The 19,081-nt window shown below is 39.7% G+C and overlaps 1 protein-coding gene across 1 annotated transcript; it reads left to right on the top strand.

Annotated features, from left to right (window-relative positions):
- Positions 1 to 7,464: 7,464 nt before the first annotated feature.
- On the top strand, positions 7,465 to 18,761 carry LOC122867084 (NLR family CARD domain-containing protein 3-like; the record flags this gene model as incomplete). The annotated part of the gene is made up of 7 exons (XM_044177452.1): positions 7,465 to 7,498; positions 7,711 to 9,457; positions 11,161 to 11,334; positions 13,849 to 14,022; positions 16,388 to 16,561; positions 16,740 to 16,847; positions 18,497 to 18,761. Coding segments are annotated over 7 exons (2,424 nt in total), but the record flags the coding sequence as incomplete, so codon positions are not given.
- Positions 18,762 to 19,081: the final 320 nt, after the last annotated feature.

Genomic DNA, 19,081 nt, shown 5'->3' with positions numbered 1-19,081 from the left:
ATATATATATATATATATATATAGCTGTATACAGGTATTTCTTTGGTTTCTTTTGGAGCATGGGATTATTCTGAGAATATCTTGACTCAGTATTTCTAAAATCTTGGCTATAGCCCTGCATCCAGCCACCAGTAAATATAGTACTACTACTAGTAGTGGCAGTAGAAACTATACTGAATTGATAACAGTAGTAACCCACAGCTAACACTGACTGCGTTATTAACAAGAACACAATACTGATGATATCTAAAGAGGGGTTTTTCAGTTCCGTTCATTTAGATGTAAGGAGTTGGTGCTTTTATTCTGAATGAATTTGCCAGGAAGTGTAAGTTTGACATTATTCTCATTATTATTTCACTGTCAGAGGATCCAGTTTAGTCTCCTTGTGGACTGAATGCAGGCAGAAATGTAGAGGCTGAGTTTTCCATGAGTCCAGCAGCTACACACACATACACTCCACAAAAACACACACACAAACTGCAGGGGATTTCCAGTAAATGTGTCGCCATTTCAGCCGACTGTAACAAGCCTGCTATTAGTTAGTAAGTATTAGTAGTTAGTTAGTAACTGTCAAGACTTTATTAATCCTGTGTGGTTAAATTCAGCAGCACAAAGCAGAAAAGTTTGCAACAGGTAAAAACTATACGAAATCATTTTAGAAATTACAGATTATTTGCATTAAATCACCTCAGACCAAGGTTATTATAGTTTTGCATTTTTCATTAATTTTATTTTTAGTTCGTTTTGACTTTTTGTTTTCAATTTCAGTTTAGTTTTAATTAGTTGCTAGTTTATTTTTTATTTTTTGAAAATGCTTAGTTAATGTGATGTGTTGCATTCGTGGTTCCCAGCCCACTCGGCTTTTGCCTTGTCGCTAACTGCGACAGAAAATGAAAATGTCAAAGGTCAAATGCAAAAAATAAATACATTTTGTTTTTCTATTTAAGCTTTTCCATTTCTCATTTTGAGTTTCATACTTGATGTTTCCCTTTTCTTATTTCCATTTTAATTTTCAATTTAAGCTTTCAGTTTGAGCATTTCCATTTAAGCTATTGCATTGTGAATTTTTACATGTTAAGTTAGCTTTTTCAATTTCCTTTTTTCTTTTAAGTTGAATTATGGCCTGATTATTCCTACTAGTGAAATAAAATAAAAATATTTTTGAATTTCATCTTGTTTTAAATTAATATTTGGACTTTTGGAATTTGAATTCTGACCAAAAATATCTTCCATACCTGTGTAGACACGATGTTACATACGTGCATACTTGTTGTGTGTTTGTCACAAACAGCATTTAGACCTTCATGTAGACAGAATATCATTTACAGCAAATATATCTGAACAGTTTTACTTTGTGGATAGTTCAAATGTTCGTATGGAAGAGGGGTTGTGTGGGGGAAGATTGGAAGTTATGGTGCTCAGTAGATGTTATCCCAACTGGAGTAAAAACTTTTTATTATTGTTATTATTAATAAGAAATAGTTTGTCATATATTTTTTTGATTTCTTATTAAATTCAAAAAGATAATTGAAAGCAATTTAACTGTAGTTTCAAATCATAACCAAAAATAGCACTATTCAGAATCAGAATCAGAATCAGAAATACTTTATTGATCCCCGTAGGGAAACTCTTTGTTACAGTAGCTCGCCTTTACGTCAGTGCACACAGGAGAAAGTACTAGCAAACGATATGATACACTATAAACACTATAGACAGGTCAGAAAATAAATTAAGTATCAGGTGGGTATAAGTATAAGATAAACTAAATGTCGAGTACCAAGTGGGTTTACTGGTTGATGATGAAAGTACAGTATAAAATACAGTGTCACCACATATGTAATAAGTAATAGTAATAATAAGCGGAGGTGCATGTACTGTCAAGAGTAATACAGGTATATGGTATCAATGCAATAAATAAGAAAAACTAACATGGGAAAACTAATATTGCACAGGAGTAGTACACAGAATATTGCACAATTATTGTTAATTATGGCGGAGATGTAATGCTCAGTGTCCAGTTTAGTGACCTAGGGTCAAACAGACTAACCCTTAGAGGGAGGAGTTAAAGAGTCTGATGGCCACAGGCAGGAATGATTTCCTGTGGTGCATTGTGGGGGGATGAGTCTTCCGCTGAAGGTGCTCCTTTGCTTGACCAGCACGTCATGGAGCGGGTGGGAGACGCTGTCCAAGATGCCGTGTAGTTTGGCCAGTTTTATTGCATCAACACACACACACACACACATACACACATGTACTGGTGATTTCCTGTAAAAGGAGAGGGGAGGGGACCTAATTGTGAAAGTACTTTGTGCAGTCAGTTCAGACACCATTTTGTACCAACAGCAGAGCGGGAGGATGAAAACAGGGTGAGTGTTTCAACATTATTATGATGTTCCCGTCAGAGTCTCCGAGTCAGCTGTCTCTCTGTTGTTGAGGGAAGAAGAGTCAACGGTTTGATTCGTCTGTGGATACAAAGTCTGAGTTTATGTTGTGTTTTAGATAATCAGCTCTCAGGAGAGGTCGTGGCTCTGAAAGCACTCAGTGAAATGTGTCAAAGACTAAATTCATGTCCAGCAAATAAACAGAACAAAATGCCCCGTGTGCCAACAGGGAGGAAACGACTCATCTGAGGGGTTTCATTAAGCCAGATTACCAGTTAAACCAGGCTTACTTCAGTATATCACACTGATTTTCAGGACATTCTGTTTCATGAAAGTGGTTTAAATAAGTCTGACTTAAGTTACCATAGAAACCTGTCCCTCATGGTCCTGGTCAGGTTAGTTTTCAGGTTTAGCTTCACCTCAGGCTGATTCTCATGAGTCTATTTGCAGTTCATGTAATATTCATCACATTTTGACAAATGTGAGCTCATTGGAAACTGAAATTGCAGCGCTAGAAAGCATGCTAAATAACATTTCATTTATTGGATGAACTTAAAGCAGAATTATTCATCGCACCAGGCAGAACCACCACTTCTCGACCCTGCCGACTTCTTGCTCCTATGGACGAATGATCAGTTAACATCTCAGCAATTAGGACCAAAGACAAGAATTTAACCTTTGATCGCATAAAAATTAATAGCACCTTCCAACTATTCTATCAAAAGTTATATAAGTCGGAGCTTGTTCATGATGAAAAAGTCAGTACTGAATTTTTAGAATCAACATTTACCTAAGCTGCCCTAGAGGCCGTGCTTTTATATCACCCTAGAAGAGCTAAGAAAGCCATCAAATCAATGAATAAAGGCAGATCTCTGGGCCTGGACGGATTCCATCCAGAACTAGATTTTTCCTTTTGGTCCCAGCTTGGCCCTCTGTTGTTGAATATGCTTCATCGGTAGAGGTTCCTTTTCTTCAAGCTCAAATATTGCTATTTTTTCTCTCTTTTGCTAAAGAAGGACAACCCTCCAATTAACTGCTCTTCTTACAGTTCTTTAAGTATCCTGAACGGTGAAGTCAAACTCTACGCTAAGGTCTTGGCAACCCAGTTGGACTGCTATATTGATCTGACTCTATTTATGATCTGTGCTCCAACATGTGGGCTTCAGTGAAGGCTGTATTTCTATGATTAAGCTATTGTATGCTAACCCTTCCGCAGTAGTGATAACAGGCAACATTTGATCATCTAGGTTCTCAGTTTTCAGATCCTTCTCCTGTCAGGGCTGCCCCTTATCTCCACCTTTATTTTCTCTTTGTTTGGAGCCTGTTGCTCAGGTAATATGACAGTTGGAGGTCCTTCATCATACATGACACACCACGTGTTATGGTATACCGGGGCTGGACCCAAAAGCACGACTAGGACAGTGGAAGTGAAGTAGTAGGTTCCGTTTATTAAGAGGAAACAGTGAGGAACCAGGAGTGTGGAGGTAATGCTGGTGGCCGGTAGACTGGAGGCAGACAGCGGACCGACACAAGGCTGAGGAGAGCAGGCAGGCCGAGGCAGGAACAGTGGTCCGAGGCAAGGCAGGTGAGAGCTGTGGTGAGGTACTCCTGGAAAGCCGGTGGGCAACTTGGAGGCAGGTGACACGAGCGAACCTGGGCACAGGGAGTCAAAGGGTTAATCAGGCGTTCTGATAACATGCAGGTAAGATCTCAAACGGGTAGTCTAGAGCTGAGGAGTTATACCACTGAGGTAAATGGACGATCTGGCGAAGACTAGTGAGAAGAGCCGGGTAGATATACTGTCAGGTGTGATTGTGAATGGAAAACAGGTGAGCAGCAGTAGATGGGTAGCAGGTGTGTCAGCTGCTGATTGGCAGTTCCTCGGAGGCCGCGCCACCACAGCACATACACACAGGAGGAAAACCAACAGGGGACAGACAGACAGAAACACTAGGAATGGTACAACCGTACCATGACACCATGTCACATTTCCTTATATGCGGACAATATTTAGATTTTTACCAAAAAATGCTCTAAATCACTCTCACATCTCTTGAATATGTTTGAGCTTATTGGTAATGTCTCTGAATTAACTGGGCAAAATCAGCATTAATGCCATTGGGTGAAATAAGCAGGCAGATACCTTCTTTTAGTATTCCTGATGTTTGCAATTTCAAATACTTCCTATACTTCCTATACTATCCTTCTATCATCTATCCTTTCTTTGACACATTAACCACTAATAAGTACAATAAAGTCCTAAACAACATAAATGGGGATTTGAAGAGATGGGATTCACTCCCTACCTCCTTTCAGTCATTAAGATGAATTTATTGCCTCGTATCAATTTTATCAGCTCAATGATACCTCTAGCCCCACCGGATGGCTACTGGAAGAAGTTGCATTCTGTTTGCATCTTTTTGTGGAACAAGAAAAAACTCACAATCAAACTTGCTGCTTTTCAAAGGTATACATTTTCAGGAGGCGTCAACCTGCCTGGTTTTAAATGGTACTCGTGGTGTTTTGCCCTGCGTCCACGTACTACTTGGTTGAATCCAGGGTGTCATGCCACCCCACTGAAGAACAATTAACATGTCCACATGATCTACCAAATTTGATATATTCCTACAAACCCCATAAGATGGTGAAACAGGCCAATTATATCATACCTTTTCACTGTGTGGCATAAAGTCCAGCAATTTGCCAAAACTTACAACAAATTCTTTAATGACTATTCTGTTTTAATAAATGGGAAGCCAATTGTCTTTCCGCAGTGGGGAGACAAAGGTGTTCACCAGAAAAATGGCCATATAGGTTGATTATGCAAGCAGCTTATTACGACCCATATTTATGTTTATTGTTAGGCCTCTAGCAGCCGTAGTAATTATGACAAAGAGGGACAAAGTCAGTGTTATGAGGAAGGTGGGGTGGAGGATGGGTCAAACATACACAGGACTTTCACCCAGGAGACTGGGGTTTGTGTCCCGTGTGAAACAAAGTCTATGTTGATTTATTTAAAGTTTTAAGTTAAAAAACATTATGTAGGTGACTTACTTGTGTAACTTATTTTAACCCAAAACCACGATCTTTTCCTAAACCTAACCAAGTAGTTTTGTTGCCTAAACCTAATCAAACTGCTACCGTTTCAGAACATTAATCACGTGTTTAATGTCACGTAACATACTGAAGCGCTAAGCCTGTCTCTGGTACTTTCCAATGGTCACATATGTCGTTTTGGGAGTCATTGACAAACACAGGTTCTACTTTAAATTTTTTTCCTCTTATCTTGTTTTTTCTTGAAATAAAAATTGCCATTTTGGCTTCTCCTATAATGAAATTTAACAGTTGTCACTTTTCTACATTGATTCTTTGATCTCACACCAAAAATAAAAACATTCCTAGACCATTCTTCTTGAAAATAGATAAAACACTCTTTCAAAATATTATTAGCTCCCTCATTCTACCACATTCTAAAAAAATGAAAAATCGATTCTTCAAATTTACAAAACAGACATTCATTAAGAACAGTGGGCTTGATGGAGACAAAACTATTTACACCAATGGCTGTCAAGGGTGTAAAAACAACTAAATTTTCCTTTAAGTTCTCCTTTTCTTTTGACAGATTGATTATATCTAGTAAAGAAGTGCTAACTAAGGGTAAAACGTCTTTAAGCAGCCTAGTTGGGATGGGGTCTAAGAGAGAGGTTGATGGCTTCGATGAAGAAATCGTTGAAGTTAGTTGGTGAAAGTTGATGGGAGAAAAGGGCAGGACATGATGAATTTTGTTTGCTCATGAAGTTGTTCCTGAGGGCTATAGGAATACATGGCTCAATAGAGCTGTGACTCTCTGTCAGCCTGGCTACAATGCTGAAAAGAAACCCGGGGTTGTTCTTATTTTCCTCTATTAATGATGAGTAGTAAGCTGCTCTGGCATTATGGAGGACTTTCCTATATGTTTTAAAACTATCGTGCCAGACTAAACAAGATTCTTCCAGATTGGTGGAACGCCATTTCCATTCAAGTTTTCACAATGTTTGCTTTAATTTGTGGGTTTTACCATGGAGCAGACCTTCTTTGTTTTATTATCTTCTTTTTTACAGGGGCAAGAGAATTGAGTGACATTTACAGTGAGCCTGCAGCACTAGGGCTGGGTATCGGTACTCAATACCTTTAAGGTATTGACTGAAATAACCCAGTACTAAGTAGTATCGAAACCTCTCCAGTCAAACAATACCTGCATTCGATCCATTTTGTACCCAGATCTAGAAAGGGGATTAAACCCGTGATTGGGCCAGCCCAGAGTCAAGAAAAAAAAACATTTGGCCCATCTACCTGTTTTATGGGCCGGTCAGACAAAAAGAAAAACAAAGACAGTTGTGTTGGCAAAACAGGCACATTGGCCCACCGGGAAAGTGCCCAGGCTGCCAGATGGCCAGTCCAGCCCTGAGCACGGGTGTCAGGACGTGAGCTAAATTCAGCTTTTTGGACACCAGGTGCTTTTGTTGGATGATGTTTATAATTCTGGAAAGCTTTTGTCAGCTTTGCAACAGCCCCAAGAGATTGCTCACAGAACCAACCATAGACGAAACTCTGTCTCTGCAGAGAGCTGCGAGCTTTGCAAACACCATGGTAACAAACTGTTAGTTACAAGGTAGAGGTTTGTGATCTGACCTCTGTGAGGTGTTTTGTTTCATTAATTTAAGAGATTGTCTCTCATATTCAGACAATGATTTACATTTATGATGGAAATAACATTTGATTTGAAAGTGAATTAAACATCAGGATGTGAACTGAAGAGTCACATATGTAGGGAAACCTGTGAGCTGTGGGTCGGTCACCACTAACGTAATGTGTTATAATGAATGTGTTCGTCTCCACAGAGAGAAGAAGAGGAGGAGCCGTGTTTCTGTGGAGGAGCAGCAGTCCTGCTGTGCTTTGTGTCAGGACGTCCTGAAGGATCCAGTCTCTACCAGCTGTGGACACTGGTTCTGCAGACGGTGCATCACCTCATACTGGGACCAGTCTGCTTCATCAGGAGACTCCTCCTGTCCCCAGTGTGGAAAAAGACCAAGAACAAGACTGACTGCAGACAGCCAGTCAGACCAGCACTGTACAAAGTAAGACTGTACATCTGTCTACTGATGTCATTATGTCTAAAAACAGGATTCTTCTTGGTTTATTTTCTTGTATTTTACAGCAGATACATTTTTATAAAAATCATTTAAAACCCTTTATTTATTTTTTATTACTTTTTAATGTTGGTCATGAAAATAATCACCAGATTCTCAAACTCCTTTTCTTTAGTCTCACATGTTTCCTTCTCTTTCAGCAGATAGTGGTCTGCAGGAAGTTTTAGATGAACATAAGATCAGTCTGAGGAGGAGATGTGAACGTGTGACTGAAGGAAGTGATGAAACAGGAAGTGGAACCCTCCTCAACAGGATCTACACTGAGCTCTACATCACAGAGAGACAGAGCGAAGAGATTAATACCCAACATGAGGTTTGGCAGCTTGAGACAGCTTCCAAGAAGAAGACCCTCCATGAAACTCTAATCAAGTGCCACGACATCTTTAAAGCCTTACCCGGCCAACAGAAACACATCAGAGTCGTTCTGACGAAATGCGTCGCTGGCGTTGGAAAAACCTTGAAAGTGCAGAAGTTCACTCTGGACTGGGCAGAGGGCTTGGAAAACCAAGACGTCAGTCTGCTGATTCTGCTTTCGTTCAGGGAGCTGAACTTGATCAGAGATGAGCGGTACAGTCTTCTCCAGCTGCTCCATGTTTTCCATCCAACATTACAGAAGGTCACAGCAGAGAAGCTCGCTGTCTGTAAACTTCTGTTCATCTTTGACGGCCTGGATGAAAGCAGACTTTCACTGGATTTCCACAACAATGAGGTCGTGTCTGATGTCACACAGAAGTCATCAGTCAATGTGCTGCTGACAAACCTCATCGAGGGGAATCTGCTTCCCTCGGCTCTCGTCTGGATCACTTCCCGACCTGCAGCAGCCAATCAGATCCCTCCTTCATGTGTTGGCAGGGTAACAGAAGTACGAGGCTTCACTGACGCCCAGAAGGAGGAGTACTTCAGGAGGAGAGTCAGTGATGAAGAGCTGTCCAGCAGAATCATCTCCCACATCAAGACATCCAGGAGCCTCCACATCATGTGTCTGATCCCAGTCTTCTGCTGGATCACTGCTACAGTTCTGGAGCACATGTTGACTACAGACCAGAGAGGAGAGCTGCCCAAGACCCTGACTGACCTGTACTCACACTTCCTGCTGGTTCAGACAAAGAGGAAGAAGCAGAAGTATGATGACGGACATGAGACGAGTCCACAGGAGCTGACGGAGGAACAGCTGGAGAAAGGAAACATCATGTTCTACCAAGAAGACCTGGAACAGTGTGGTCTGGATGTCTCAGAGGCCTCGGTGTACTCAGGAGTTTGTACAGAGATCTTCAGAAGAGAGAGTGTGATCTTCCAGAAAACAGTCTACTGCTTTGTTCATCTGAGCGTTCAGGAGTTTCTGGCTGCCGTCTACATGTTCCACTGTTACACAAACAGTAACACAGAGGTACTGGAGGACTTCCTGGGGAGAAAATACATTGATTCAACTGTGGATGTCTTGATGGGAGCAATGATGAAGTCCCTTGAAAGTGAAAATGGCCACCTGGACCTGTTTGTCCGCTTCCTTCATGGCCTCTCTCTGGAGTCCAACCAGAGACTCTTAGGAGGCCTGCTGGGTCAGACAGACAACAGTCCTGAAATCATCCAGAGAGCCATCAACAACCTGAAGAAGATTAACAGTATTGAGATCTCTCCTGACAGAAGCATCAACATCTTCCACTGTCTGACGGAGATGAACGACCACTCAGTACATCAGGAGATCCAAGAGTTCCTGAAGTCAGAGAACAGATCAGAGAAGGAACTCTCTGAGATCCACTGCTCAGCTCTGGCCTACATGCTGCAGATGTCAGAGGAGGTTCTGGATGAGTTGGACCTGCAGAAGTACAACACATCAGCAGAGGGACGACGAAGACTGATTCCAGCTGTGAGGAACTGCAGAAAGGCTGTGTAAGTCCAGATGTGATTAACATTATAGATCAGCAGTTTAGTTCTTCAGATATTAACACTCTAAAATTCTTATTATTCTTAAAATAGTGTTCGACTTGTTTATTGCAAACATTATATGTCAGTTGTATTTTGTCACAGATGTTCTTGAGCTGTTTCAAATGCTGTGAGTGAATAAAATGTAGATTTTTCAGTTGGTTGTGTTTATCGCTGTCAAGTTATTGACAGTTATTCTATTTATTTCTAATAATTGTTACATTTTACAATTTTTTCTTCTATTTATCTTCATTTGGGTGATGGAGGCGACATGCAAACCTTGTAAAACAAATGAAGGACTTTAGAGGTTGTGGTTGAGGTTTTATCACAGAAGCTTTTTATCACAATATATAGCAGTATTTTCCAGTAAAGTTATTATTACCTGACTAGGTTCTGCAAGGTGTCTTATATCGTCAGACACACAGGTAATACCTGATTTTTCCCCACTATGCTTAAGAGTTTAAAATAAGATCTGTATGATTTTCTAAAGGAGATCAGCTCATACACCCAGTGAATACAGAGCTAACCCGACTAACAAACATTAGCATGAATTACGCATCCTAAATGTAGCAACTTAGACTCATATCTGCAAACAGAAAATGAAACTCACTTCTCAATGGATGCACACAGGCTTTTACTGTCAAAACTATGCAGTGCTAACTCAGCTACAATAGCTCGCTTGTCGTCCTGAACCTCTCTGGAACAACTGAAAAGGGGGTACAACTTACATCTGCTACAAAGGACTGGTTAACTGAGGTAGAAATACATGAAAGGATATGAAACCTTCTTGACATAGACTTGTTTTTAAGTCTTTCCTCATATTCTGTTACTCAGAAAGAAATTCACAGGTGTTTTCTCTCTCTTGTCGGTGTAGAGAAGAGTAGTAGCAGGAAACGCATAGCTTCTACCAATAACAGAGGTCTGATGAATAAATAAGAGCAGAATGGTAGAATTCACTTTTTAACAGATCTTATACACACCAAAGGTCAATGTTATGTTTTTAATGGTGATACACTGGTAACATCTTTCTTATGACGTTATGTTGAAAATAATTTGACTTTAATAATTGAACTTTATCGGTTTGTTAATTGTGTTTGTGTGCTGAAAAAGTTTATCAGATGCTCAGAAAAGAATGTTGACGGTTGCAGTCATCAAAATATTTTATTTTATTCATATTTATTTATGTACAGGTCTAATATTGTCAAGCGATTTGTTTCACATCTGTATGGTTTGGCAGCAGTCACTGAATTTTCCCACTTATGGATGTGAACCTGACAGAGAGATCATTTACTCCAACTGTAACTGTTCACTGAGTTGTAAAAATGGTTTTCTAATCCAGATGGCCTCATGCTAACTTTGTGGAGACAGACATGGGATTGGACCACACTGACAGACTGAGGACATTATGGAAGCCTAAATGTAATTACAATTTCTCTCCTTCATCTGCAAGACTAGAGCAAAACAAAGAATAAAAGTCTGCAGGTATGAGAGAGAGTGATAAGAATTATTGTTTCATGTCAAACACAGTGAGATAAGATTAGCTGAACCACTGATGTGAAGAGCAAATGTTCATCAAAACAGGAAATGTCCAACTGTTTAGTCATTAAATGCATGAATATAAAGTGTCCTCTTTCATAATAACATATTTTGTCATTTATGTGTCAGAACAGACTTTCTGACTGTGGACTCTCAGAGACTCACTGTGAAGTTGTGGCCTCAGCTCTGAAGTCCAACCCCTCCCATCTGAGAGAGCTGGACCTGAGTTACATACACCTGCAGGATTCAGGAGTGACGCTGCTGTCTGCTGGACTGAAGAGTCCACACTGTAGACTGGAGACTCTAAGGTCAGTTCACGTACTATAGCTTTTGTTGTTTTACATTTTTGGTTCATAAAGTTTCAGGATTTGCCTGATCACAAATCTGAAGAAATATAAATATTTTTCAGAAATGTTTTTTCTTTTCAAATGGCCAATCAGTTGACAGGGCAGTTTTTCAGCTTCCACAGACTCACATTGTGGTCCATCAGTCAGTGGAGATAATGTCAGTACTGATGAGGCTGCAGAGTGTGTGAGGGATGTGAATGAGGTTATTAAGGATCTGATGACAGCAGATAAAAACAGGCTACAGAGAGTTTGAGCTTCTGTGTAAACAGAGAGAGAGACAGGTTAGATAAAGAAAGCAAGACATGAATGTTATTTTTAGGCTATGCCGAGATATACAATATATATCTCGATATTTTCCCATTTTCTCCAAAATATCATACCTTAAATTCTCAAATAGTGGCCAAGGCCTTTATTTCGCTCACCTGCAGAGGCAAGAGGATACCAGGCCTTTATTTAGAAGCAGGCTTAGAGACAGGTCTTTATTTCTAATTCCCTCCGTTTGATAGTATATTTGATTATATAGTATGAAGCGTCCTTGTTTTCTGATGCTTCCGTTTTGCCATGTTAAAGTAACTGCATTATGCTGTTAATTCCAACAATGCAGTTTTTTAAATAAATAATTTAATCATTTCCAGAAAAAGTGATCAAATATCTACATCTATGTAAATAAGTGATTGCACTATTATAATGATTTAATAACTTGTTTCCTTGGCTTTAGGAGTGATAACTGAAAAGAAATAGCACCTATTATTTGGTATCTGACATTCATTCAGATTGACTAGAAGGTTTATGAGCATGAACCACTTCACCATTTCAACTAGGAACAGGACTTTGACTAGGCCACGCCAAAAACACGTTTGGAGGAATAAAATAATAATAATAAAAGAGACGATACAAAGCTTTACATACATACACAAATCTTTATTGCCCTGACAGTGATTCATCTTTACTGACACATTAAAATATTGGTGTCCAGGACACAGAGTTGTCAGACGCACACCCATTCTCTCTGTTTCACACACGCACGCTGGATAACTTTAATCCCATAAACTTCAAATGTAGCTGCTGTCATCTTGTGGCACTTGTCCATTATTATATTTGATATAGTTTTATGCATTCTTCAGTCAACACTGGGGGCTGTTTTCAGTGAAGGGATAGATTAGATTTGTGGTACTGCTGGCTTCAGTAGCAGTAGTTTTGCAGAGGATAGTAGTTTGTTTCACATCTGCCCTCCAGAAACTGAACCACTTCCATATGATCGACCCGCTGTTATCTTTGTCTAGAACTGAAGTTAACTCAGTCAAGACAACAATGGTTAATTAGTATGGGGACTATGTGACTGTGTGCAAGAGGGAGAGTCTCCTGCATGTAAACGCCACCTGTTTTTAATGCAGGAATAAATCACTAAAATAGGCAACAAATAACTTGAATATGACGATATGGTCATTTGCCATATCACTCATTAATTGATACTGAATATTGAATATCAGGAGCTGATGTAGCTGGTACAGAGACAACCCACACAGCTGCTGCGGTGTGGTGTGCATTAAACCAGAGCTAAGATAATAAACAGCAGCCTAACAGGCCAACACGTCACAACAAGCAGGATTCAAGGTCTGTCTGAGGATTTAAAAAAAGGAGGTGAGACCAGTCATAGTGTTTGTGATTTAGAGCAACAACAGTCTGTATATAGTTTAGATTGCAACAAAAAACAAATAAATGTTTCTGCAGCAGAAACATGTTTGTCTTAAAGGACAGGTTCATATTTCTTCAAATCTATCTCAATACAATACTCACGTGTCCATCTGTACATTCAGAGAGTTCTGGTGTCTGTAATCGTTCCTTCTGTCCATACTGTCTGTGAAGCAATCCTCTTATAACCTGACTCCAATGTTTTGAGATGGAGGACAAAGTCCACCTTCTTGTTCTGTGTAAAAATGACTTCTAAAGTTTAGCTTAGACTAATATGAGGCTTCAGCAGTCTGAGTTACACATATCAAGTCAGTATTTAGAGTTGGACAGTGTTTCCTTGTTGAGCTGCAGTGGAGGAATAGTAACTCAAAGAGGGAACTTGGTCCTGAATAGTCTGTAACTTTGGTAAACACCGACTTGATTTGTCTAACTCAGACTGCTGAAGCTTCATGTTAGTTTCCTTTTAATGACATAAACCTACTGAGCTACCAAATACAGTAAGAAGAAGGTCATGTAATCAATGAATTTGATATTTCTCCTATAATTCCAGACTTGTCTGAGATCAGCAGCATGTTATTGATCTGTGTTGACATGAATAGGTGTATGAATGCTGTGCTGACATGATGCTGATCCACAATAACACAACGACAAAGTCACTCTACTCACTTTAGGGAGAAGCTCACTGATTAGGACAGAGTGATGTTGAGCGACACATTTCAAACCTGAACACATCTGATCGGTTTATTAATGGATTTTTATCTCCATCATTTATTCTTTATTCAGATGGAGGTTCTGCAGTTTGTCAGAGACCAGCTGTGTTTCTCTGGCCTCAGCTCTGGAGTCCAACCCCTCCCATCTGAGAGAGCTGGACCTGAGCTACAACGAGCTGCAGGATTCAGGAGTGAAGCTGCTGTGTGGTTTTCTGGAGAGTCCACACTGCAGACTGGAGACTCTGAGGTCAGTTCACTGACTCTCTGTTACTATTGTAGATGTGATTTGTTTAATTAACAATTGAACCTAATTTATGTTCATACATAACTTACAACCATAAAGTTGTAAATTTCCTTTTGTCCACGTTTTCATGTTTCTTGCACTAAATTTAGTCTGCAGTCACAAAAGACTTGTGTTAAAGAAACTGTAGAAAATGTCCCCTGTTAGCTGTTAAATGTAATTTAATGTGTATAATTTTTGATAAATGGTCACATCTGTATACAGAAGATCCTCTGAACTAATATTTGTTTTAAATTGATCAAGTTTACTTGCTGAAGTAGAAATATTTCTTTGGTTTCTGTTGAGTGTGTGTGTATGTGTTTTCACAAATAATGTCTGATCATTGATATTGATCCTTCAGAACACACACACAAACACACACATATACAGATTTGACTGAGATCAGCAGCATGTTATTGATCTGTGTTGACATGAATAGGTGTATGAATGTTGTGCTGACATGATGCTGATCCACAATAACACAATGACAAAGTCACTCTACTCACTTTAGGGAAAGGCTCATTGATTAGGACAGAGTGATGTTGAGCTACACTTTGTTGGGATTTACAATGGATAAAGGGGTACCAAATTGTGTAGGTGCAATCAATTAAATTTGGCTATAGAAATGATCAAAGATAATCATAAATAATAACTTTTATTAATAAACATCTCAGGGCACCACTCTTCTTAAAGAAGAGAAACGATAGCCAGTCAATTGATTGAGTCTCATATAACATACTAAACTATCAATTTGTAACTAAGATTAATAATTTAATCAATAACTATAACCAGAATTGCCATCAATAACTAGTAGATTGAAGAATTTTGAGTTCAACATAGAAGAGGTTGGCAAATTACTCTTACTCTTGTGCAACATTAAAGAAACCAACATAATTATACACAAGCATTTATTAAAAGATAATAGAAGCAAAAACACACAATATGAAGTCTAACTCTAAAGGTACTAAACTACATAACAAAGGGCGTGTGTGTGTGTTCCAAAATGGCTGCTTGGGTCTAAAATGGCGTCAAACAAAATAAATCTAATTTAAAATGGCTGCATGGCCATGTTTGATAAAGACTGTGGCTATGTTAAAAGTAAAATTGAAGTGTATGTGTGAACTGTGTTTATGTGAACTCCGTCTGTGCAGATGGAGGAACCGGTCGCTCCGTCTGTAGTTCTTCTTGCATTTAACTCAGCGCTAACTTCCTTAGTTGCTACTTAAAGTTAGCTGACAGACTTTGTGTAATAGCCATTAGTGCCAAGCTTTGGTGCAGAAATCTTATGCAGGCCCTGGCATCGCTGCTGTAAGAGTTCAGTTCTGTTGTGTGTCTGCTCCAAGCAGAACACACTTAGAGGACAGCTGCTGCAGAGCAGCAGTGTGGTAGATGAAGCCAGGAGGAAAAGAGAAAGGTCACAGGTCAGACTGACCAATTGAAGATGGGGCCTTGGCGCATAGGGATGGGTAGCTGGGAGAATTAGTTCAATGGCTCTCCTACAGAACAAAAGAGCATGTGGTCTCCTAATAAATTTATTCTTTATTCAGATTGAGTTGGTGCAGTTTGTCAGAGATCAGCTGTGCTTCTCTGGCCTCAGTTCTGAAGTCCAACCCCTCCCATTTGAGAGAGCTGGAGCTGAGCTACAACAAGCTGCAGGATTCAGGAGTGAAGCTGCTGTCTGCTGGACTGGAGAGTCCACACTGCAGACTGGAGACTCTGAGGTCAGTTCACTGACTCTGTTACTATTGTAGATCTTGTGTTTAATTAACATTTTAACCTAATTTATGTTCATACATAACTTACATCCATAAAGTTGTAAATTTCCTTTTGTTCATATTTTCATGTTTCTTGTACTAAATTTAGCCTGCAGTCACAAAAGACTTGTGTTTCTTAAAGAAACTAGAAAATGTCCACTGTTAGCTGTTAAAGTAAATTAATGTTTACAATTGTTGGTAAATGGTCACATCTGTATACAGAAGATTCTCTGAACTAATATTTGTTTTAAATTGATCAAGTTTACTTGCTGAAGTAGAAATATTTCTTTGGTTTCTTTCAATGTGTTTTCACAAATAATGTCTGATCATTGATATTGATCCTTCAGAACACACACACAAACACACACAGAGGAACACAGAGAGATCATAGCATATTTCCAAATATAGCTGTTTAAAGGATCAATATAGTTATTAATCTGTGTTCCATTCATACATAAGAATGTATGAATGTTGTGGTGACATTTGAGATAGTAATATTGAGCTACACATTTAAAACCTGAACACATCTGATCGGATTATAAATGGATTTTTATCTACATCATTTATTCTTTATTCAGGTTGAGGCGCTGCAGTTTGTCAGAGATCAGCTGTGCTTCTCTGGCCTCAGCTCTGAAGTCCAACACCTCCCATCTGAGAAATGTGCAGCTGAGTGTCAATAAACTGCAGGATTCAGGAGCGAAGCTGCTGTCTGCTGGACTGGAGAGTCCACAGTGTAGACTGGAGACTCTGAGGTTCGTATCGAGTTGAAGTCAGTTCATGCTGATGAGCCCATTTGTTGCTCTCAGAGCTGGTATTTTGGACAATATAGTTAGCATCCAATCAAAGATCCAGTATTTCCAGATATAGTGACTGCTTTGCTAAGTAAAAGTTGAAGGTGTGAGAGTTGATTGGACCGTTGTGTTCGTTCAGGCTGAGCACTGACTTCACATTTTTAGTAACCAACTGGCATCAGTGGCTCATCCATCAGCTTCTTGGCTACCAGTTGACCAGTGACATCCAATCATATTCATACAGGTGGTAAGTGTATTAGCTCCGTGGACTTTCTGGGGAAGACCTGGTCTGATTAGGAGGCATCTAAAGCTGTACTAGTGAATGATTTAATATCAGATTGACTTATTTTGTCTTACTGAAACCTGGGCTGGGTCACTTCACCTAGTCATATTAATACTCACATTCGTCAACGCAATGGCCGAGAAGGTGGAGTTGCAGCTTGAATTTATTAAATTAAAGTAATGGAAACATACATAATATGTAGTTGGCATGCACACAATATGACAGCCAATGGGAGTTCATCCTCGTTGTTTATTCCCCCAGCCATTATTCGAGACCCGGCTTTTATTTGACTACCAGTTTTTATTTGCGAAAATACGGTATCTCAACAACTAGGATGGATTGTTATGAAATGTTGTTCAGACATTCATGTTCCCCTCAGGATGAACTGTAATTACTTTGGTCATTCTCTGACCTTTTATCTAGCGCCATCATCAGGTCAACATGTAACTGTGTCCAAGACTGTGGTTTATGACCAAATATCTGTAGAACTAATGATGTTCCCATCAGCCTCAGCTGTACTTTGTTTAGTGCTAATTGGCAAATGTTAGCATGCTAACCTGTTCAACTAAGATGGTAAACATGGTAAAAATTATACCTGCTAAACATCAGCATGTTAGCATTTAGCTCAAAGCACAGCTATAACTAAGTACAGCCTCACAGAGCAGCTAGCATGGCTGTAGACTCTCAGTCTGGTTTATTTCTAGTTCTCCCTCACTGACTGGCATTTGCACACTGAGTCTAATGCGCTTTATTATTCTATTCATTGCGGAAATTCAATACGAGAAAAAGGAGTGCAAGCAGTGAGGATGATTTTGTGGACACCTCATCTGTCTGCAGCTCCTGCAAGTCCTGACGCAGCTGTTGCTCCTCCTCTCTCATTACCTCCCTTGCTTCTCTCCGGGGGAGGAACCTCCCACGCTGTCGCCATTCTCTGCCCACATCTTGGCATTTGGCACTGTGGCCACCTGAAGGGACTGAGCGGTCCTCCCTCTTTGTCTGTGTGCTGTCCTCATCCTCTATTTCCCCCTCTTCATCATCATCCACCTGAATATTACTATCTGATCCATTGAAAGTAGGTATCTGATTTATGAAATGATACTTACGCAGAAAATTGAACCTGTTCCAAAAACTTTAATGACGGATGAAAGTTTAGAAGTCGGTGTATAAACCTGTTTGACACAACATGAGGTTGTGTTTATTTTTAAACATGCCACAATTTCGGACGACAAATACGGACTTGGTGTGCAAAGGCCTTTAGTCTGGTTGTAGGTGTAGTTGGAAGCGCACACAGTCCTCACAGAGAATCAGGAATCATAGAAAACAGGAAACTCTGCATCTCCTGAATCATAAATTTACCTCTAAGGGGACATGATCGTTCTTTGGAGGAAATGTGCATTGTTTTATTTTGATATAAATTAGGCTAATATTTAGGGTGTAAATATTAATATTTGGGTGCTGCATTGTAACATATGGGCTGCTCTATACAGTTTGGTGACCACGGCTGTGTGGAATCACCAGTGTTACGTTTAGTGAAGAGAAGGCCACCAACAAAGTCTGATTATTTTAACTCTCTTCATAAGAGATAACTGCTGTAATTGTGTTTATTCCTACAGGGTGGATGAGTAAATAGGGCTCCGCCTGACAGACATGAAGGACTTAAGTAAAAGCCCACTGGAATATCTGTAACGCCAGTTGTGTCATATTTGCTACATGAGTTTCTGAGACCTCTACGTCATCAACATGATCAATATCTTAGAAAAGGTTTCAGTCGTAGTCATCTGGACGCTGTTTTCCGAATCAAGACGTTTCGGTTCCCATCCGGAAGTCATTCTCAATTGTGAAAAATGGACCGGGAACTCAGAAATTTAAGCTACTCTGTGTTACATAAGCCCCGCCCTCAGGAAGGAGTCTACCTGAGTATCTGTTGATTAGCTAGTTTCACCTGAAACTGACCTAATAGTTTCCATAATGGCCCAGTAATCTGTAATCAGGCCTATTGTTTTCTGGCTGCACCTCCCTCATCACTGTTAAGTACCTGATTAGCATATGGTTGGCGTGACCAAGGTGCTAATACGCTGTGATAGACTTTGGGCAGATTGAATCTCAGACCACCATTTCTATTTAAAGAGGGGCTTTCTTTTTTCCCAAAAATGGCTTCTTTGACTCCTCTTTCAAACCAACTCTTCTCTCTACTTCGA

Source organism: Siniperca chuatsi, linkage group LG19 (genome assembly GCF_020085105.1).
Source record: "Siniperca chuatsi isolate FFG_IHB_CAS linkage group LG19, ASM2008510v1, whole genome shotgun sequence".
In the NCBI taxonomy this organism is placed as follows: Eukaryota; Metazoa; Chordata; class Actinopteri; order Centrarchiformes; family Sinipercidae; genus Siniperca; species Siniperca chuatsi.
This window is presented reverse-complemented; position numbering and strand designations above follow the sequence as displayed.